The sequence below is a fragment of the Mycteria americana genome, chromosome 17 (genome assembly GCF_035582795.1).
Source record: "Mycteria americana isolate JAX WOST 10 ecotype Jacksonville Zoo and Gardens chromosome 17, USCA_MyAme_1.0, whole genome shotgun sequence".
Classification (NCBI taxonomy): domain Eukaryota; kingdom Metazoa; phylum Chordata; class Aves; order Ciconiiformes; family Ciconiidae; genus Mycteria; species Mycteria americana.
Window position 1 is genome coordinate 10459140 of NC_134381.1, and position 22254 is coordinate 10481393.

Genomic DNA, 22254 nt, shown 5'->3' on the forward strand with positions numbered 1-22254 from the left:
CCCAGAACTGCTCATATGCATTAAACAAGCAGGATTTGACCCAATACCCTCTGCTAATGGACAGGCGGGTTGGGCATACGAGACCTGGGATAACATCAGTTCCCGTGCGGAGGGTGTAAGTGCTCGGTGATTTTTCCCTTATGCAGCTCTCCGGCTGCCAATGAATAAAGTGAGGGAGGAGCGGTATTTCAAGACATGTGTTCTGGGGATATGTTACCTGCCTGCTAATCTGTCTGCATCTCACTCCTACGCTAACCTATATGAAAACCCCAAAATAAAAAATAGGCTCTTAGTGCCAGACATCTGATCTTGACGAAGGCTGAAATGAGAATCCCTGTAGGAAAATGCAACTGCAGAGAAGAGCTTCCAGCTTCCCAGGAAGGATTTCAAACCTGAAAACTCCTTCCCTCATCTGACATTTTAACTCTAGCTTTGTGATGGGAAAACTCGCATCCCCTGATTTCTCTCTGCCAGCAGCTGAAGCAGCATAATGTGTCAAAGAGGTAATTGTGTTTGGATTTTCAAAGGAGGAGACCTGGCAGTCACCTATGGAAATAATAAGCTGAAATAAGGGCAAGAAATAAGCTGTGTGCGCGTGTGTATTTGTGTGTACACAAACCAACTACAGCATCTTCAGTGAAAATCTCCGCACAGAGTCTTCAGCAGCTGAATGTACTTTGAGGTTCAAAGCTGCCAAGACCCCGTCTACCCTCAACACATGGGCACGAGCATATGCATAGAAACTGCAGTTCGTGCTGCTTGCAAGTGAATCCTGGGCACCCCGTCAGTTTAAAGAGCAGGCGTTAAGTCAGGTAAGGTGAGCCAGGTCTGCTCGCCGCCGCACAAACTGTTCAGCCCATGTTTTGACACCAAGGTGTCTGAGCTCATCTTTGGCTGGGGTACACGGAGTCCTTCCAGCCTTATATGTGTCAGGTGCTGACTCCAGATCTTGGACTGCATCCAAACCAAGACATCACCTAAATCCTGTTCATAAACAGATTATGTTTTATCTTCAAACGGAAATTTTTTTTTTATTTTTTTTTTTTTGGCCCTGTTATCTGGGAGGACTTCCTCCTCTGATGGTTAAACCATTTTTGGTTTCCTGCCAATTCTTATTCTTTGCCAGCACTGATTTCCAGATTAAACAGTTCTTTTTGTTCCTTTGATATTCACTCGGAGGGGTATATAGGGAGGACAATGACATCTCTTCTCAGCTTTCACTTTGCCTTCTGCAGATCTTATAAGATGAACTATTCATGTCCTGGTCCATCGGCTGAGTTCATCTCTCTGCTAATTCTTCCTATAGACCATGAAAATCTCCCTCAAGATGCCTCATGCTATTGCTCCACCAGTTTGTCCGGCTACCCATAGCTAAAGATTCATCCCAATCCAACCCCCAAAGATGGGCTTAGAACAGCTCTTTTGAGCTGGCATGAAAGGCTGATCCACAGGGAAGCTTGAGCAGGGTTTAGACCATTGCTTTGACCTTATAAATCTCACTAGGGTCATCAAGCCAATATTGACTCTCAGTTACTCTGGTTTAATTCTGAAACAACTCAGTGTCAAGCAATGACAAGAACTGCACTGGAAGTTTTGTTTGTATCAGTTTTCTATTTCAAATGCTAAAATTAACTCTTTTCCCCAAGACAATCGCAGGTATCTCTCTCCCATTAGCTTGATGGAAAATGAGGTTTCATGTTGAGAGTGCATGCTCCACCAATGGAGGCAAAAAGCATTTTAGCTGATGTTCGAGGATAGCAGTTAATGGATGAAGCTGAGGGAATTTGAGGAACAGTATCCTTCGGTCTCAGTTCATTAGAGCAGTTATGTACATGCTTAAGTTTAAGCTATGAACAGTCTCATTGAAATCTAATCATGTGCCAAAGTACTTTGCTGGATCAAAGGCTTAATACGCTAAAGAAGGAAAACAAGTAGATCTTCAGCTGATGAAGCATGCATCACTGTCGGAGATCAGGAATGCTGGAGACTGACTTTTTACACATCTGGCCAGAATCTTGTCTGGTTGAAAACAATATGGGCAACAAATAGCGAGAATCTGGACTGGCAAAACACATCCCTGAAATAGCACAGCAGCTAATTTTAGGCATCTCAGTTTAGAGGCATGTGAGGAGGCTATTTTCCTCTGCAGTCAGGGGAGAGGCAGACTCCTCCAGAGGTGATTCAGAGCAGGAGCCTGAGCGAGATGCTCTGATTCATTTCCTAGTGGAGTCTGTCTCTCCTTCTCTGCGGTCCAAGAGGCAGCGTAAGGAGCCCCCCGTAGCCTCGCTCAGCCGGGTTAGATGCCAGGGTTAGATACCAGCGTATCATTCCAGAAATGCTCTTTTCTGATTACTTGCAGCTTGGCCTTTAATTGGGGTTAGGCATTAGTGGAATAAATGAGATTAATTTTGTACGATCCCTACAAGTCATTCCTATTCCAACCCATTGGAACAATTCTGCTATGTAGATACAGCTCGACTCAAAGGAGGATAGACTGGATTACCAGGATAAAAATATCTGCAGACCAGTCATGCTTGTCTAAGACTTCCCTTCTCCTGCCTCGGGATAGAGAGAGGTCTTCAAACTCCTCCACATCCAGCCCTGGTAAATTAGCATCCAGCCGTGTCCAGTGAGAGCTCACGTATCCCGGGGGAGGCACGGCTAAACGGGAGCCGCACGGGCTTGGGCTGAGCTCAGGTTTGGTCTTTTCCTCTTCAAACCAAGAGGATCTTGTTCTGCTCTTCCCTGCTCCTTGCACCTCCCTGAGCAGGTCCTTGGTGCTTGTCAGATTGGGTGCTGGCTCATCTCTGGGTGATGTGTTGGGACTCAGAGACTGAAAATAGCTTCACCTTTCTTGAGGAAGACTCTTAGACCCCTGGAGCAGTTGTACTGGTTGTACCAAATGTTTCCTCACTGTTGGCCTTTGAAATATAGGTTGTCCATACATTTTTAGTAGTTCCCTGTAATAGTTTTCTTGTCATCATGCATGAGCAACGGGCATTTTGATCCCTTCAGAGATGCAGACGCCAAAGTTGGCATTTGACCTATGCTGGTTTCAGCGAGTAGTCTCCGAGAGCTGGCTGCGTGCGGGTGTCCCGCCGTCCCCTCGCGCTGTCACTCGAGGTAAGTCGCAGCAGCCCAGTCTGATTTGCTGGAGGCAATACTGCACTTGCACCGTTCTTTCCCCGTCTCAGCCTGTCTGCGCTTGGCTTTGGTGAGGACGGAGATGGGAGCAGATGTGGCAGCATGGGCTCTGGGAAGTGTCTCGGAGCGGATCCGCAGGGACGGTGCTGGCTCGCATTTGGGTTTTGCTCAGACTCCCACAGATGAAGAGAGTTGAACCAGGATGCCTTTAGTTAGGGCCATGACGCAGCAGCGTGCTTGGATGCCTGATTCATTTTAAACACAGGCGTCATCCCTACCAATGCCGACAGTCGTATTTCTGTGCGTAACGCGGCAGTGGCAGGAGCACCAGCGGTGGGCCAAGCCCTGTAGCGTATGTACTGTGGTACAAACACAACCATCCCTGATGGAAAGACCTTAAATTACACCCATTGCTTAATGCTAAATAGGTGCTTAGGTGCCTGCCTAAGTCAGAGCTTCATTCACCCTCTCCTAGCCTGAAAAACGAGAGAAAGGAATATCTTAATCACATGGCAGCCAACCTTCAAAATCAGGTCAGCCTAGCTATCGTTTCCCTCCCCTCCTTACACCTTCAGCTCTTTTTCTCACGATGAGCCCAGCCAACCTTCTTGCATCATTCCTTCGGCAGGGCCAGATGGGTGCTGCGCGGGGAGCCGCGGGGATGCGGCATCGCTCGGCTAGAAAAGATGCCGACGCGGCGCAACCGCCCGAATGGGCAGGCACCAGCGGGGCCAGCCGGAGCAGGAGCTCCCGCGGTACCTCCCGGCTTCAGGATGCCCTCACCTGCAGCTGGATTTGTTGTGGCAGATGCTGTATAAACAGTAGGGCTGTTTTGGATAATGAAGTTTTTACTAGCTGGGAGTAAAGTTTGCACTTAGGCAATCAGTAAGTGTCGCTTGCGTACACGAAGAAATGATAACGTGCACCTCGGCAGAAGCGTCTCTCGTAGTCAGATGTGCTTCTGCTCAACTAAGAGCCTCTCCTCGCGCGACGGCGGGTGCCATCCCAGCCTCTCAAAGAGCCCATCGTGAGTGCTGCATTTTAGCCTTGACTGCAAGCCTTATTTGCATGTGTGATTGTTAAATTATTCTCTGCAGCGCAGCAGAATAAATGTTTATGAAACCAATTTGCTCTATTTGAGAGCATGGGGGTCATAATGCTATGAGATGCTGTTGATTAACTAGTAAATAACGCATAGGCTGATTACCCTTTAGCTTTGTTGACCGTGCAGGAAAAGGTCAGCGTTCGGCATTGGGATGCGAGCGGGGCTGCCTTGCTGCTGGGGAAGCGACACCTTCTTAATGAACCCCTTCTCGTTTGACAGGTGCAAAACATGTCCCAGTCGATAGAGGTGTTGGACAGGCGGACTCAAAGAGACCTACAGTACGTTGAGAAGATGGAAAACCAGATGAGGGGACTGGAATCAAAATTTAAACAAGTGGAAGAAAGCCACAAGCAGCACCTGGCAAGGCAGTTTAAGGTATGTCTGCTTTCCAAACTGCTAACGAAGCGGTGGCCAGGGATTTAGCGGGGTGCGCGTGGGACTGTGGTCCCAGTCCCCATCAGCTCACGTGGCTGTTGGTCCGGTCGTACACGGCGCTGGCGGCCGCCTACCCGTGCAGCTCCCTCCTATCCAAAGCACGGCCAGATCCCGGTTGCGGCATCACATCCTCGGCCGCAATACATTTTTCTATAGGGTAAAAGCGTAAATCGACGTGTTCCCGTACCCACGACCCAGCTGGGTTCCTCAAACAGGGCAGCGGCAGGCTTGCCCCATGAGAGAGGGTCTGCAGGGAGACGCGGGGGCAGCTGAGGTCAGGGCGAGGTGGGTTCCCCTCCGCGGCCAGGCAGCCCTTCCCCACGCCGTGGCCGGGACCCAATTTTCTTGGGAAGAGCCAGGAGCTGGGGCTCCGTTCCCGTTTCTGCAGCACGTGGCAGACCGCGATGGGCCGTCACCAAATCGCTTCCCTCCTTGGGGCGGTTGTAGCAACAGGGCAATCAATCAAACAAATCAACCCTCCCAAAAAACCCCCAAAAGTACAACTATGGCAGCTGTCCTCGGGCTGGCAAAGCGCACGTCTCAAGGATGTGCGAATGGCCGGTTTTGAAGCAATGGTGTTGGCAGCCGAGCCAGCACCTTCTGATGGATTGTATGTGTTTTGTCCTGGTGTCGTACAAATGAGAAGATACCAGCCTTTTAAATGAAGCTGTCATTGCGAGCAAGGGTCGAACTTTCAAGAACTTGCTTGAGAACAAATGAAATTGCCAAAAAGAGGCTGTCAGCAATATTTGGAACATTAGATTTTAGTAATGTGGTGGATTAATAGATGTAAAAAACAAATTGAGAAGATTTCTAGTGAAATTTGGGGACGTTTCTGATCAGCCATCCAGCTGATTCCCATCCTCATTTCCAGGCAGCTGCCCAGCTGGCTGGTGTTTTAAAGCAGAATTCTTTTAATTGAGATGTTAAATACTGAAATACCAAGATTACATCATAAAAAGCTGGGAAGAAGGTTCTTAAAACTTTTCACCAACTCCACCTCCTCCATTCCCTATCTCCAGTTACCGCAGGACCCTAAACTTAGCTCTGCAGTCTGGATATAAGGACCATCTTTCTGATTTGAGCATGAGTTTATTTCTGTTTGTTTGTTTCTTTTTATTTTTTTTTTTTTTTTCCTCCTCCATTCCGATGAGTTTAATCCTCCCCATTGCCTACCAGGGAGCTTGCACCGGGAAGTGCAAGTAAATAAAGGAAATAAATACATTCCCCACATGCAAACCGCAGGAGGGAAAGCCTCTTGACTTAAATAGGAGGGGATGGGAAGGAAAGAAAGGAGGCTGAGAACCAATTTCTGATCCCGTTCACCCCTGAGCTGCTTCAGCAGCCAGCCAGATGTCACAGCCCTGAGCGCTGTGAACTTGGCCACTGCGCAACGGTTCAAGCAGCCCCAGGTATGCTGTGTATAAGCAGCCCCAGGTATGCTGTGTATACTAACATGCTTCATTAACGGGTAGGTGCATGCATATTTATGTCTACTCATTAGCTGCTGGAGCAAAGCATCTTTAACAAAATGCTGCATACCGTGCCTTTAAACGAGGCCTTAATTTAATTTAAAAAAAAAAAAAAAAAAAATTCTTCGTTTCTGCAAAATAAATTTGATAATGACTTTGATTTTTATCTTCTTTATAGCATGCCTAAAAACAGTAAGGAATTTTTGTCTAATTTGCTGCCAAAGCACCATTTTAAATAACAGCCACAGCATTTTGTTTCTGCTAATGCCAGCATTAAAATGTGAGTGGTTTGGAGCTCTTGTGTTTTTTTTTTTTTTTCTCTTTAGTTCCGTAAGAGTATTTGTCTATGAATGGCTATCTATATAAGGCAGGTTAGTGAGCTAGATCCTCAACAGTATTTCATTTTCTTGCTTACAGGGCTAACTTAAAAGCAAGTTTTTTCAATGCTGCAGTGACTGAAGAAGCAGTTCACTCCCATGTAACCATGAAAAGAGGGCCACAGAGCATTTTGCACCATGCATTTATTTTTTTGATTATTTTCCAAATTAGCACCATATCTCACTAAGGAACCTTGAACCACACAACCGAGATCTTCCTTTGCATGCAATTGTAGATGCATTTCATGAATAGTTTGAAACCCTTGTCAATGCATATATATATTATTTTATTTTATTTTTTGGAAAGAAAAAAAAAAAGAACTCTTTGTGTATGTGATCTGAAGCATGTAACCCTAAGATGTTGCATTCTAAAAATGACAAATAAAGGCCTTTCCCAAATATTTTGGTGTTCTGCAGCCTGTTTAATATGTTCTTTCCAATACATCATTTGGACCAAAATAATAATTAAAATAATTTTAATGATAATAATTGTGGGATATGAACATTGCACTCACGTAGGAAGCAACCAGGTCAAGGCAGAGTGTTGCAGATTTTTGCACGCATAGCACTGAACCAAGCTTATTTTAACCTTGCAGGCAATAAAAGCGAAAATGGAGGAACTTAGGCCTTTGATACCAGTGTTGGAAGAGTACAAAGCCGATGCAAAATTGGTATTGCAGTTTAAAGAGGAGGTCCAGAATCTGACGTCAGTTCTAAACGAACTCCAGGAAGAGATTGGCGCCTATGACTACGAAGAGCTTCAGAACAGAGTGTCAAATCTTGAAGAAAGGCTTCGTGCATGCATGCAAAAATTAGGTAGGCTCAGAACAACATGGTGGCACCGGCTAAACACCATCGATGTTAAACCACGCATCCCGGCTGGAGGCAGAGATGCTAGACTGGACATCTCCTTGTGCCTGGCCTGGCTGTAAGAGATGAGCTCGCACAGCCAGGTTTGATCCTGTAAATACTTATGCTATAAGTAACATTAATCTTGGGAGTAGTCCTGCTCAGGATTACTTGCATGAGCAATGTTGCTCATGGCGTAAGTACTTCAGGATCGGGCCCTTACCTAGGCATGTGACTTTTTGCAGCGTTTGCATAAGTGGACGGTGAAATGCGGTAAATGCGTGGCCTATTGCAAATAACGCTTATGCAAAGCAAACACATGCACCCATTTTGCTTATGCATCAATGTCCAATCTTTTTGCTAACTGGACCTGGCCCATCAGCAAAGGTCTCTGCGCACCGCTTTAGGTAGCGTGCCTGCCTGCGTGCGTGTGTGTGTGCAGGCTGTGACTCGGTTTCCCTTTTTCCTTTTGCATCTTGCAAATCCCTGTAGAGAAGAGCATGGTGTAGCTGGTGCGGGTTCGCGTGTCGGTCCGGACTATGCCGTGCGCAGGATGTAAATCCTTCCCATCTCTCCTGTTCCCTGAGGGAGCAGGGAGCCCCTTCCATCAGGCCAAGTAACCAGCAATGCTGAAACACGAGAGATTCACCTGTAATCTCATTCGGAGAGTATTAATTGACTGAAGCCTGTGGGTCTGTTGTGGGGAGACGCAGCTGTAGCTAAACCCAGCATCTGACCCCAAACGGAGGGTGGAGAAGGGGGGAAGAAGGGCACTGCCTTCCGCAGCTGCCAGAAATCTCCCCACCGTTTGTTGGCCTAGCTCCGACTTAATTTAATTTCTCCTTACGTTATTGACTTTCTTGTTAAGCAATTTAGATAATCTAAACACATTAACTGCTCTGCAGTCTATTTTGGTAGCACATATGAAATTACACTCTCAGGTAACTTCATGGAAGATCAGATCTCTTCTGAGCACTTTATATCCTTGGCAAGGTAACGCTTTGTTTCTCTCTTGTCTCTGCTGGTGGGATTGCTTTTGCTTGTTTCTAGATGCCTCCACGCTTCCGTAAGCAGCCGCCTCCCCTGCGTTTCCCCCTGCATTTCCATCCTGTCCTCTGATACCTTGTACCTCCCTTATAAGCTGCCTCTCACCTGAAATCTCAGAGAGGAAAGCGAATTTCCACGTAAGCCCGGATGCTCAGAGGTATTTGGACTACGAGCGTGCAGCCAGTCATGCACTGAGATCCCCCCGGGGAGCTGCCCCGGCAGCAGGTATAACCCCCCGGCTGAGTGAGAGGGCAGAGCCTGATTGCTCATTTATTAACGAGCGCTGATGTGCCCAGGTTTGGTTTGGGGCAGAACGGGCTGCGGCGAGTCGTGCCGTCGCTTTCTGCACCACGTCTGCGGTCCCTCTCCTCGCCCTGTGAGGGTCACAGGGAAGGCAGCAGGGTTGGGGGGTGGCAGGGAAGTCCTGACCTTGTCCTCACCCGCTTGAATTTCACCCGGAAAGCTTAACGGGGACAGAAATGATCGAGGTTATAACGACTTGGTGCTTTCTGTGTTAGCAGTACCTCATGCCTGGAGCTTTATCCCATGGGGACCATACAAACATCTCGGGAGTGACAGTCCTGCAGTGGGTAAGATAAGACAGGCTGGGGAAGAGGCACAGGAGTCTCTGGGTGACCAAGGTCACCTAGCAAACCCCCCAGCAGCCCCACACCGCCAGCACAGGGCAGCTCTGCCCTACGAACGGCTTTTCTCCTTCCTCCCCTGCCAAAGGCAGAAGTGGGTGTGACGAGAGGAGATGGTGCCCAAGGAGGGATCCGCTTGCTGCATCCATAGCCTTCAGCCCATCTCTTGAAGATGAGGAGGAGCTGCGGGTGATAGGGAGAGGGAACAGCAGGAGGACCAGGGGTTTGAGTCTGAGCTGTAGAAGTCCTTTCCCAGGGATAGTTCTTTAAACAAAACCGTCCTGGACCCCACAGCCAGCCTTGGTGGAGCTGCCCAGCCGAGGCTGACTCTACCGGAGCCAGGGAAGCTGTGATGATCCTCCTGCAGACCCTGGGCAGGCTTTAAGAAGTAACTCCCAAACCATTCAGGGCTCCAGAGAAAAGAGAGTTTGCTCTTGGACCACTAGCCCCTTCTGCTCTGGGCCATGTCCTGGCTCGTTACATCCCCCTCATGCTCAGGTCCTCCAGCTGGGACATCCAACCAAGGCAGTAGCCCAGGTAAGACTGGCTGAGGCAGCTAGGATGGCGCGCTCCTGCAGGCAACTTTGTCTAGAAACTTTTGGGGGTTTTTTGGAATCTTTTTGAGGCTTTATTTGGGCTTTTTGGCTGTGCCCCTTCTTCCTCCTCTTGCTCTCTCTGTGACCGTGGGGTCAGGGCAGCTTTTCTGCCTTGGGGGATTGCAGCACCCCTGGGTGCTCGTGGAGACGGACGCTGAGTCTCGCAGGGGTTCACCCGGGAGGGTTTGCTGCTCGCCCGGGAGAGTGATTTATTTGGTCACTTAACAGCAAACAGCCCAGATTGAATTTCCAATGTTGTTTATCGCTCCGGAGTGTAAACCAGTGAAAACGGTAGTTAATTGAGTTAAATTCAGATAACAACCTTACAGACGTTTTGCCGCCGCGCGATGAGGCCCTGTTTGCTGAAGATTGCTGCTTGCTGCAAATTAGCTGCTCAGAGGGATTCACTGAAGTTTCAAGTAGCGCATTTTAGCTTAGCTTTGCTCCTGCGTGGGCCAGCAATGCTGCTCACCTGGTGTGCGTTCTCCTGCTAGAGCTCGGGATACGGCTGAGAGTGCCCAGAGCAGGATCAGGGAGCTGCTGCAGCGAGCGTGGCACAAGGGAAGAGGAGGGGATGTGCCGCGTTCCCGTCCGGTTCACTTCTCCCCATCCTCTGGGAAGCACTGATGCTCGACAGTGCGGCAGCATTTTCCTTAGACAAGGTCCTGTTTTGCATTTTGGGTTTCCTAAGCGTTATTGATGGATCAATAGTGAAAACACTTCCTGACCCTGGCATGTGTGTGAAGGAAAAAAAAAATCAATAATGGCACGTTCAATCTGTTACTCTGTTTACACTCTTAAAGATCACTATTTATACAGGGATTTTAGCGTTTCCATTAATGTTCCTGAGAGGAGCCTTGGAGGAGTGGAGAGGTTGTCACTCCTTGATTCGAGGGGGAATTTAACTCGGCTGCACTCCGCAGGCTCACGTTTGCTTGATAGCACCAGCTTTCCCTGACTCTCGCAAAAAATCCCAGCCCACCATCCCAGGGCAGAGATGGGGACAGAGCCCTGCCAGCCTATCCCAGATATTTTTGGGATGGGGGGCTCCCAGCTGGGCAACAGAGGCGAGGGCAGGACACGAGCCAACTGCCGCAGCCCCGTCCCTGCTGCGGAGGGCTGGGACCAGGATGTGGAGGGGGGGATCAGACCTTGGCTTCGTGGGAAGCCCAAGCTGGGAAGGCGCTCGGCTGTAGCAGCAGCAGCCCGAGCAGAACCGTGGAGTCCAGAAGGAGACGGTGCTGGTGTCGGCGCGGTGGCTGCGTTGGCGGATAAATTGCTGCTGAGCTGCTAAACATCGCTTGTGGGCTGGATCTGAGGAGAAATATGGAGCGGGGGTGTTAGTATCCTGGGAGGATGGCAGCGCTCGTTGTAACTGGCTGGAGGAAAGCGTGTCTTCTCCTGCTGGAAAAGTCTTCCTGCGGCGAGAGGAAGGGGCTGCGTGCATGGAGGTGGTGTTTTGTCGGTGCTCTGCTGAGCTGCAGGAGGGCAGGTCGGGGGCAGTTGGCTGGGTCAGCCTGGAGGGTTACTCGGGAAGAGGCTGATTTGTGCTGTTTTCCAGGAACAGGGACGTGCAGGTCCCCATGGGCCACAGGTCCAGGGACCGGAATAGTGCTGGAGAAACCGGAGTGGAAACAGATCCTCTATGCGTGACCCGAAAGCTGCTGTTCACAGGCTTCCCCTGTGTTGGGGACTCATGGAGGAGCACCAGGTCGTGCTTTCCTGTTGTACGTTCATCCCCGAGTGACTTGAAATGCAGGTAGCATCCCATGCTCCTGCCATCCCAGTGGGAGAGCAGGTTTGCTGCAAACGGCTCAGCACCCACGGGTGCTGGGCTGCCCGGGGCAGGAGGGCTTTGCTGCGAAGTCAAGCAGGAGCTTTAGGGCAATTGCAGCCAAGGCTTAAAAACTCCCCTGTGCGAGTCAGTAGAGTCTGATAGAGGAAGGATTGGGATGTTGGGCGTCTTGGGCTCTCGCCCCAGCTCTGCTCCCAACCCACCGCCCCATGCTCAGCTCCTCACCCGCAGAGGAGAGCACTGCTGGGACTGGCGGGCGCTGCCGGTGGGTGCTTCGAGGCTGCGCAGGCTGCTGCTTCGTGCCGGAGCGTAGGGAGACACGAGAATCCTCTCTTGTGAGCTACCGCTCTGATTCAAGCTGCGACACGTCCAAGGGAAGCAGTAGAAGACAGAGTCCCCTCTGCCCCCAGTAAAGTAATCTTCTTGCTTTTAATCATTGCTGGCCCCGTGGAAGGGGGAAAAAAAGCTGATGGCGTTAGGAATGCGGTGTGCATCTCAGCAGGAACAGACGGGTGAATGCAGGTCACAGAGGCTGTAGTTGTCCATCCCTGGGTGGTAATGTAGCTAACTAGGGGCCTTAAAGCGTTTGGTGCCAGGATCCTTCCTGGATTTGGATCCAGAAACCTTTTTTGGATCCAGAAATCCTTCCTGGATTTGGATCCAGAAACCTTCCCCCCAGCATCTGGGTGCCTCTGATAGATTTACACCAAGACAGACAACACCTTGCCCTGTGTAAGAGCAACCCTCTTGCATTGCTGAAGAGCTATTGTGAATGCGCCTCCAGCTAAACATGTATGAGATGTAGCCTCCCTACTTGCAAACAACACTAGTTTACCCTTATCAGCTGCTGCTGCTTTTTTTTAAAAAACTTTTTTTTTTTTTTTTAAATCAATGAGCTTTTCTACAACCTTTCTCTCCAGGGAAATGGAAGGAAAGAGATAAAGTGACAGCAATGTAGGAAGGCAGCGTTGAGCAGATCTGTGATTAGAGGAAGGCTGGTCCTCTGCAAGGGGAATTTGCAAGATGTTAAGCATTTATTATTTTAACCCGTTGCATCCCTTTGTCAATACCTTGCTCTCCTCCTGAGCTGAGCAGTGTTGAGTGCATCAGACAGGCAGGAGAACAAATTCCCATACATTGTGTCTCAGTGAGGCCAAGAAAGCTCTCTGCTTTTTGGTGGGATCTCTCTTTACCTGCCTGGTATCTGAAGGCTGTGGGAAGACTGATGGTCCCCTTGACCGTGTCATGCTGGTGCATATCAAGAATATCTTCATCTATTTTATGCCCCAGGCTAAGGTCAGCCCTTTGCCCGCAGCTCAGAGCTGAGGTAGGTGGATGTGTCCCATGGCCATAATCAGGAATATAAAGGGGCAGATGAGAACAGGCTGAGGAGAGAGGCAGCTAAGAGAGATTGCGGAGTGCACGTGCTGGACGCATGCAAGCTCAGGTTGGACGAGGCTTTGAGCAACCTGGTCTAGTTGAAGATGTCCCTGCTCATTGCAGGGGGCTTGAACTAGGTGACCTTTAATGGTCCCTTCTGACCCAAACCGTTCTATGATTCTATGATTCTGCTTGGTAATTTGGAGCAGAAGGACCTCGTCCTGAGCTGGCAGAGCTCCACACGTGTTTCAGCAGCACCTCCATGGGCTCCCACCTGCGGCCTCGGCCCCGGGTACCCCTCGCTGAGCAGCGGAGTCGTTTGTACTCAGCGCAGCCGCAGCTCAGCCTGCAAACCCAGCACCCAGCGCAGCCGCTCTGTCCCCGCCACCGTCCCCTGCCCCAGCCTGCCAGAGGCTTCCCCATCAAAAAGGAGAAGTCAGGAAACACCTTCTGAACTTCAGGCTGCAGTTGTCCCCCTGGTGCCGCTGACCTCAGCTTGCCTTGCTCAGGAGATGCTGCTGCAGGTCTACTGAATGTGTCCGCGTTTTAAATGAGCGCTCCCGTAGCGACAGACCATCCAACGCAGCCCCCAGTCCCTCCCCGGCATCTTCGTCTCTTCGCCTGTCGTTCCGTAGTGCACATATGCTAAAATGCTGGCGTTGCAGCAGACCGGAATGGCAGCTTTGCTGAAATTTGGAGATATCGTTGGAAATAGGAGCTCAGCGTGTGGCTGCACCTTCGATGCTGAGGCTGTAGCATTGCAGGCATCTATTCACGGGGGTCCCTGGAGGGATGCGGGGTTCAGTGTCAGGGGACAGAGCCACAGAAGCAAACAAGCTCCCACAGGCAGCCGGCACGGCAAGCTGGGGGAGAGGTGCCGCTGCTTCGCCTTGTATTGAGGGCTTAAAAACACAGCGAGGGACTTAGCTGGGCTTGTGAATGTGCTGACGTGCCCACCGAATTCAATGGCATGAAATCAACGGTGTGGAGCACGTAAACATGCTTCAAAACCTGGCTGTAGGTTCTGAAGCTGTGCGGGTGCCCGTCCCCGTTGTGGTGGTGCTGAGCCTGGGCAGGATTCCCGGGGCAGCTCCCGAGGGGCCCTCGGGACACCCCACCTCCTGCCCTCCACCCTCCATCCTGCATTTGAGTTCCTCTCCCGGAGCTGGCGAAGCCCAGGCTGGCGGAGGAGACCCTGGTGAGTTCATTACTGTCTCCTAAGCGTGCAGACACGGTAGGGAACAGAGGAGGTGGCTGGTAGAAGCCGGTAAATGGTCTTTGCAGGGAAGAGATTTATATTGCGTCTAATTTCCCACCTTTGTTTTTTTTTTTTCTCCTTTGCATAACCTGTAACAAATGCGTGTTTCCAGCAGGGCTGGAATAGACACGTCTGTCTTTTTATCTCGGCTGCACCCTCTCTATTATAGCAGAAATGAGTGGAGCTATTCAGCTAATTTCTCCACCTGGCTGCTCGACCCTGGCTCTCTTCTCATTTTCTATTCTGCGACATTAGCAGTACGGCTGGCTCAGGAAAGCTTGTTTTCTTGGGGACAGCGTGATAAGGACAATTGTTATTAAGAGGCGTGAAACAAACAAAAGCATCCGACAGTTGCTCTTGGCCTAATTACCTCTAATTAAATAAAAACAGAGCTGCCCATCAGCAGGGGAGAGCAGTGGGCAGGGCGGTGTGGGTGGTGGCCAGTGCTGGTGCCCCTCATCGGGGCTTCGGGGCTGGCTGGCAAAGACCCACTGCCAACCGAGCCGCGGCAGTGGTCTGATGTCCTCATTCTTTTTCAGCTTGTGGCAAGCTGACGGGAATAAGTGACCCAATCACAATTAAAACCTCGGGGTCCAGGTTCGGATCGTGGATGACGGACCCTCTCGCTCCCGAGGGAGAGAACAAGGTAAGACCACGACAGCTTCATCCCTGTGTTCCCACCTCCACCAGCGCGGCTGAGATCATTGAAAACTCATTACATCCAAGCACCGAAGCCTGGGTTGTGCCCTGTGAAACGGGTGGAAGGTCCTAATTCATCTCACGGGGCTCTGCTGGCCTCCTCTGCAGTGGGAAGGGGCTGAGGGTCCCGCAGGGAGGGAGGATGAGAAGGGGGCGGGTGAAGCTCACCGCTGTGATGAGCGGGTACGGTCTCGGAAGCGTCACCATGAGGTCTGTGCCCGCCACGGGAGGGAAAAATCAAATATCGGGTCTCTCGTCTGGGTTTGGCAGCCATGAGGGAGCTGGGGCTGAGCAGAGGGACCTGTGGTCCTGGTCCCTGCTGCTCTTCTGCTGCCAGCGCCTCCGACAATGTCATCTGACTGCATTTGTCCTCCGTCCTCCACCTTCATTGTTGTGAGGAATTAACTGACTGCAGCCAGAGAGAGATTTGTTTTGCTTTGTTTTGGTCTTTTTTTTTTTCCATTCAGACCATTCTATTTTGATCCCAAGGAGGTAGGAGGCCAATAACTGGCTGAAAATCAATCCAGGCTTCCCATGACTGATGGAATGGAAAATATCTCGAGTGTTTGCTGAGGATTTGCAGGCAGCAAAACAAAACAAAACCCACAGAACTTGGCTGCATGGTAATTCCCTCCTGCATGCAGCATCCTTCATCAAAGGATGAAGGCACCAGCAAGGGCTGTATCGGGGCAGCTATTTTGAGAGCTCTGCCCTGCCATCGGCTTTCTGTAGCTAAGAGAGGACGAGGGATGCTCTGGAGAAGCCACCCCCGGGGCTGGCTCCGTTTGCCCGTGGACGTGCACCAATGAAGCATCAGTGACTTGAGGTGTCGGGCTCTTTCCCTCCAGCAGCCAACTGGTTGGCACTGCTTCCCCAATGTGACCCCTCCTTAGTTTACGGCTATTGAACAAAATTTCACCTATAGCCCCAATAAGATCCTAATTATGAAGTGAGATGGGAAGACTTTACCCACATCACATCTTGTTTTGCTCAAGAGAGGGGACAGACTTGTCCCCTTCGGGCTGTGTTTGCTGCATCCCTCGGCACTAATGTGATCTATACATCTGTGAAGGAAGAGTCAGGCCTCTTGCAGCTGAAGCTGGTTGATCAAATGCTAAAGGTCTTTCCATGTCTTCAGAGAGTTTTGTCTCAAACCTGTATTTTTTAATTTTTTTTTTTACCCATGCCTTTTTCTGCAGCGTATTTTTGTCGTGAGAGTAGACAAACAGTTTTCTCTGGCCTGTAGCTCAAGCTTAACAAGCGTGTATGTGTATATAATATATAAATCTACTGTGAATTTTATTAGAAACGCACAATTAAGTGAACTTCTCTGGCTGCCCAGCAGAGTGGGAAGCTGGGGATGGGGAGAGAAGGGCAGTTTATCATAGCCAGCTTACGTCGCCAAGCCCCAGGCGGTGTTCGGTGGTTCGTGTGGTCGTTTGTTCGTGTCATGAAATCATTGAACACAACTGGGGAAAATTGCAAGTCCCGCAGGAGCAGCCCGGCGGCGAGGCAGCAAACGGATGCTGAGCGCCGGGGTTGATGTGTATTGGCAGGAGAAGGTTGCTCAAAGCCAGCCGGTGTGATGAGACGTTGCTATCCATCAATCTCCGCTTCTCCAAAGCATGAAATGCTGTTGGGTCCTGCCACCTTGCAGCCCCAGCGTGATGACATGGGGTTCTGCTCCTCCAGGCTTCTCTTTGTCTCTCTGAAAACTGAGCACAATGCCCTGGGATGCGTAATTTTTTAATACCAAATAATGAAGTGGGAGCAGCAGAGAGACAATCGGTTTTCTGGGGTTTATTTTTTGTAATTTCCCAAGCTGGTTTAGTTGAACGCAGGCATTTCATTAAGTGAGGAATGCTCTCCAGTGCCACGTCTGACAGCAGAAGCTCTCCCAGGCTGCAGGCACTTCTCTGCCATGGGCTCAGGGACATGGGTGGTTTTCCTCTGGTGCTTTTGCAGCCATCCTCAAGCCCGCAGCGGAGGTGTGAAGATCAGAGCCGTTTGCCACACGTTCGTTCCCCAACCTCTGTGGTGTTTCCAGGGAGGTAACGATGTGGAGGGCTGAAGTTCCCTACAAATTTTTTGCAGACCCCGCTTGGCCTTTCAAATCCAGCAGCCAAAAGCAGTTTACATGCACACGCCGTGCGTAAATGTTTGTCTGCTCTTCTAAGGGACCCTGGAGACAGCCGTATTGCAGAGACGATACCATCAGATTTTGCAAGGCATTTGCAAAAGAAGTTTGCACTACAACATTACCCGAGTCTGCATCCTTAAAGGCTTCCCTCTTGCTATTTGATTTACTTTTTCTCCTTCCTAAACAGTTTCTACAGAAAGCAGCTATCTTATTTTTAGGCAGCAGCTGCATACAGAATGTCCCTCACTGGCTGGATATTTCTTCTTGATATTAAGTGCACAGCTTTGTCATTTGCCTCGGCATTGGATTCATATGACAAAAGCTTTTTTTTTTTTTAAGGAGTCTAGACAGCGTCTCTAGTGAACTGGCGCTTAAATGATGATCTAAAATCTCTGCCTCATCTACCGATAGCAAGATTTGGATGTCTTTGTCTCTTACATTTTAGTGGCCTTGGTTTCAGTTTTTGATGCAGAAGCGTATGATTTTTAAACCAATATGGACTTTGTTTGAATTTCCTTGACAATGAGCGATTGCACCCATCGCTTCTGCACGCCACATTAATGGAGTTCTGCACGGCAGCTGGTGTCATTTACTGAGTGCTACCACGACGGGGCTTACGGGAAGCCAAAGCGGCATCACCGTAATATGCTGGGTCTAGCCAGAGAAAAGGTGTTAATTGCCCTCTGGAAGGACGGTGTCCGTCACGCAGCACTCCCAGGGAACTGCTTAAGCTCCCAGGTTCCGGGGGGGGATAGCAGGTGACCCCCCAGGAAAGCTTTGCTATTCAGTTGGTTTCTTGGCTGATTTGGGGTTCCAAAAATCGGATTTATTTCTAGGCGTAGATCGGATTCCTTGGAATCCTTGGAATTCTAGGCATAGGTTGGATTCCAAGGAATCCAATCCCCAGCAGGTTGGATTCCTTGCTCTGGATTTTGCTCCCAGCTCAGTTTCTAGGGTGATGTGCAAAGGGCTCAGCCGGGTCTCTGCTGTTTTCTAACCCCGTGTGTTTCTGTTGCTCGCCCAGGTCTGGTACATGGACAGCTACCACAACAACCGCTTCGTCCGTGAATATAAATCCATGGCAGATTTCATGAATACTGACAATTTTACCTCTCACCGTCTCCCTCACCCGTGGTCGGGCACCGGTCAAGTGGTCTACAATGGCTCTATCTATTTCAATAAATACCAAAGCCACATAATTATCAGGTTTGACTTGAAAACAGAGACCATTCTCAAGACTCGCAGCCTGGATTATGCCGGCTACAACAACATGTACCACTATGCCTGGGGCGGCCACTCGGACATTGATCTCATGGTGGACGAGAACGGGCTGTGGGCCGTCTACGCCACCAACCAGAACGCGGGCAACATCGTCATCAGCAAGTTGGACCCCAACACCCTGCAGAGCCTCCAGACCTGGAACACCAGCTACCCGAAACGCAGCGCCGGGGAGGCCTTCATCATCTGCGGCACGCTCTACGTCACCAACGGCTACTCGGGAGGTACCAAGGTGCACTACGCCTACCAGACCAATGCCTCCACCTATGAGTACATCGATATCCCCTTCCAAAACAAGTACTCGCACATTTCCATGTTGGACTACAACCCCAAGGATCGGGCCCTCTATGCCTGGAACAATGGGCACCAAATACTTTACAATGTCACCCTCTTCCACGTCATCAGGTCTGACGAGTTGTAGTCCATCCTTGTTTAGAAACTGATTTAGAAAAAAAAAAAAAAGGAAAAAAGGGAGAAGCGAATTTAAAAAAAAATACTAATATCAAGCAAACACACTTTAAGTAAGTAAATATATCAACAGCTGCCAAAATTAAGACCAACATCATGGAGGATTATTCAGCATAAACCTGACAGATCAGCATTACCTCTACATTTCTAGAAGTCTGGCCCTGTGTTATAGACTCACGAATAACCATGTACTTGCAGCTGGAACTGCACTTAAAGAACCACTTAAGTTTGGGGTTTTGTTTTGTTTCTGTTCCGATAGCAAACGTATAGTACATACTAAAGAAGTAAGGCAATGACTGTTGAAAGTTTATCCTTGGGAGACTCGCTCTCTTCTGTGTGTGGGTTGCATGGACATTTTCCCGACATCACGGTCAGCTGTGATGGATGTGTGATTTGTATTTCTAAGCAGAAAAAGCTGACCCGTGAGGAGCTCTCGCTGTCTGAACAAGACCTATCACAGGTTAGTTTTCTTCGCCTTCCATTGCAGCTACTGTCTCTCAACTGTGTTCTTGTCACTTAGATTAACTGTGCTGAGACCCGAAGTAGCTCATGGATCTGTGTCTTAGTAACTATTAAACACGATGGTTTAAGTATGTATTATGAACAAGTTGTTGTACCCATATTGTTTGAACTTATGTATTCAGCAAATATATTGTATAATGTATGTCTGTTATTTACCAGAGGTGGCAAAACTTTGTATGTCCAGTTTATGCAATGAATGTTGTAAATGCAATGATGTAGTTTGGATTAATAAATGATGGTTTTGTTTCTAAAAAGAAAAAAAAGATCAGTGTTCACCCTTATACACAGATAACCAATTTCATGTTGATAATTACAAGAATATTCTCTTACTGTTATACTATCTACATAGCATTATGGTGGTTGGAAATCGCTTCTGTGGAAATTCTGTGGCATCAGATTCCCATGGGAAGCCCTGTTTATGGAAGCGTGAAGGTAATTAATTTTTTTTAAGAGGAAAACTTTGTACTATCCACAGTTATCTAAGGAACAATAAAAATATTAGGAGACTTCCCTGCTTTGTTTATTGTCTTCTCTGTACAAGTGAGCAAGCGTAGGGGAGGGGTAACAGGAATTATTGTGGGGTTCTTTGGGTAATCGTTGAGCAACCATCCTGACTTTCCGTACGTCTTGCATCGGGCATTACCTGCTGGGTAGCTGCAGCTGGGAGCCGGAGGGGCCGGCAGCGAGGAGCCGGAGGCTGAGGAGCCGGAGGGTTTGGCTCTCTGCTCCGCGGGGCTCACGCAGCGGGATTGCCTTCCCCTTCGCATTTGGAGCGGATACCGCTTCAAGGGGAGAGAATCCTCCCTCTGCTCCTACGGCTGCTCCGCGCTGCGAGGGGCAGCGAAGGCGGCCGCAGTCAGGCTGTGCCGCTGCCTGCTAACGCGGGCAGGGGCTCCGGCTGCCCGCGGTGCTGTGCTCAGCCGCCTGGCCGTCCTGGGGCTGACGGCAGAGCAGGGCCGGTGGGTGACAGCCTTTGATTATCCGTGCGACAACAGGAGAAAATTGCGTCGTCTGTCGCGGTCAATAGGCTTGGAGACACAGTGCCTCAGGCTGCCTGGTGCGATTGGATCATTTTCCTTCTCAGATGCTCAGAGTGCTTCTCATCCTGAATTTGCTATAGTCTTACGCTAGTAAAAATCTCCGTCCATTTAACGCAGCTAGCACTGCGATGCTTATTATAATGGGCAACTGTTACTGCTGGGGCCTGAGGACTCAACCCAGTCATTCCCCTTGTTTTTGCCAAAGCAGGGGCCTCACAGCGTTGCAGGATGCTGCAGTACCGCAGCACGCACCTTGAAACGATCCGAGGCACTTTTCCAGCTGAACGCTCCTAAAGCTCTTGATATTTTGAAGCTTAAGACGCTGGATGCTAACATGCTCTTCTCAACCGCCTCTAATTAATCCTGCACTTCCCCGCTCTCCCCTTACACACTTCCACCATACGCTTTCCCCATGGCAGGGCTCATTTTAGCAGGAACCCAGCACCACCGGCAGCTTCATCCTGCCACCGCTGTCTGCTGTGAGATGTGGGGTCCCATCGCTCCCTCTGCTGTGAGATGTGGGGTCCCATCGCTCCCTCTGCTGTGAGATGTGGGGTCCCGTCTTTCCCCTCTGCCCCAAGCAGAGCAGTATTCAGCAATTCCCACGCCACGGCCGGCCCCAGGCAAAGGGACACGACCCGTCCTGCCTTCGCTGCCCGCCCAAGGAGCCTGCCGAGCTGGATCTCGTGGGCAGCGGGGATGCCTGGTACCTGTGCAAGCTGCAAAGGGCTCGCTCTGGTGTCGTCAGACCGTTGTTGCCTCCTTTCCAAACAGAGAAGCAGGTGACCGTGTTTAGCACCACCAGGCATGATGATTTTTCAGCCAAGTGGTATGTGCACAGCTACATTCGCTGATGAGGTTCAGCCTCCGAACTCGGCAGGCAGATGCATTAGGGCCCTTGGAAGGAGGACGGATCACCGAGGTCAGGAAATTGAATATAAGCAACTGGTGACTGCTGCAAATTGCAGATATGGATTTCAACTTCTCAGCCTTAGCAGAAGGTCCCTGCTGGGCTCTTCAGCGGGAGGAGAGGGGAAAGAAAAAATGGTGTAATGTCATTTCCCAGAGCTGGATTAAACCTCAAGCAATGAACGATCCTCCACATGCAGATGTTTGAGCCAGTTACACAGGTTTGAGATACTGCCCTGTGTCAGCACTACTCCTCTTACTGAAATGCTGGCTGTATCCAGAATGGGGACAGCTCTCCGAGGACTCATTTCTGTGCTACACACCATATTTCCAGGGCTCTGGACTGCCAGGTTTGTGGAGATCTTTGATATTTAGCAGTGGTTTTCCCTCCAAGAAGCTAAAAAAGGGGGCTAGAGACTCATGGTGTAATTGGCAGCAGTATTGATCTTCAATGCACAGGAGAAATCTGTTAAGCCAAAAAGCTGTAAGGCACCTGCAGTCATTTCTATTTAATTAATGTATTTCTTCAGTGCAAACTCATTTAAGGGGAACGCGCTGTTTTTATAAGATTTAGAGCTGGATCCAGCGACCGCTGCAATCAATGGGACGGATGCCGATGCCTACAACAGGGGTTGGGCTTTTACAGCCAAGTGAACCTGCTCGCTGCACAGCTCCTCAGGTGCAATGGGGTGATTCTCTTGCGCAGTCTTGCCGCAGTTTTGGATCACGGCTGTTGTCAGCTGTACCACACGCTGAATTGCTTTTCGGTGCAGATTATTGTCCCAGCAGCTGGGCTTTGCATACTCTGGTTCCTACCCCTCTGCACGCCACGGAGCTGTGCTAATTGCCCTGGGCACCAGACGGTTCTTCTCTAAGACCTCTGTAGGTGTTCGCGGAGATTGTCCCAGCCAAACTGTCCAGTTTTGGGGAAGATGTTTCGGGTAGACCAGAGCACATGGCAGGACGCTACCTGAATCTACCAGCAACCCAGCCAGGCACACTGCCACACCGAAGCGCTGCCACGTGCCAAATTACCCAAAGTCAGCTTCGTCATTAGGCAAGATTTGAGGACGAAAGAACACGTTTGATTCAAAAC

The 22254-nt window shown here is 49.9% G+C and overlaps 1 protein-coding gene across 3 annotated transcripts in view; it reads left to right on the forward strand.

Annotated features, from left to right (window-relative positions):
* Positions 1 to 19416, forward strand: part of OLFM1 (olfactomedin 1) — a 34710-nt gene extending 15294 nt beyond the window's left edge. For all 3 annotated transcript variants that reach the window (XM_075519771.1, XM_075519772.1, XM_075519770.1), the window contains 4 exons: positions 4469 to 4624; positions 7130 to 7349; positions 14642 to 14748; positions 17966 to 19416. In XM_075519771.1, coding sequence (XP_075375886.1) covers positions 4469 to 4624; positions 7130 to 7349; positions 14642 to 14748; positions 17966 to 18640 — 1158 coding nt within the window. In that variant the 3' untranslated portion in view covers positions 18641 to 19416. The remainder of the gene's footprint in view (positions 1 to 4468; positions 4625 to 7129; positions 7350 to 14641; positions 14749 to 17965) is intronic.
* Positions 19417 to 22254: the final 2838 nt, after the last annotated feature.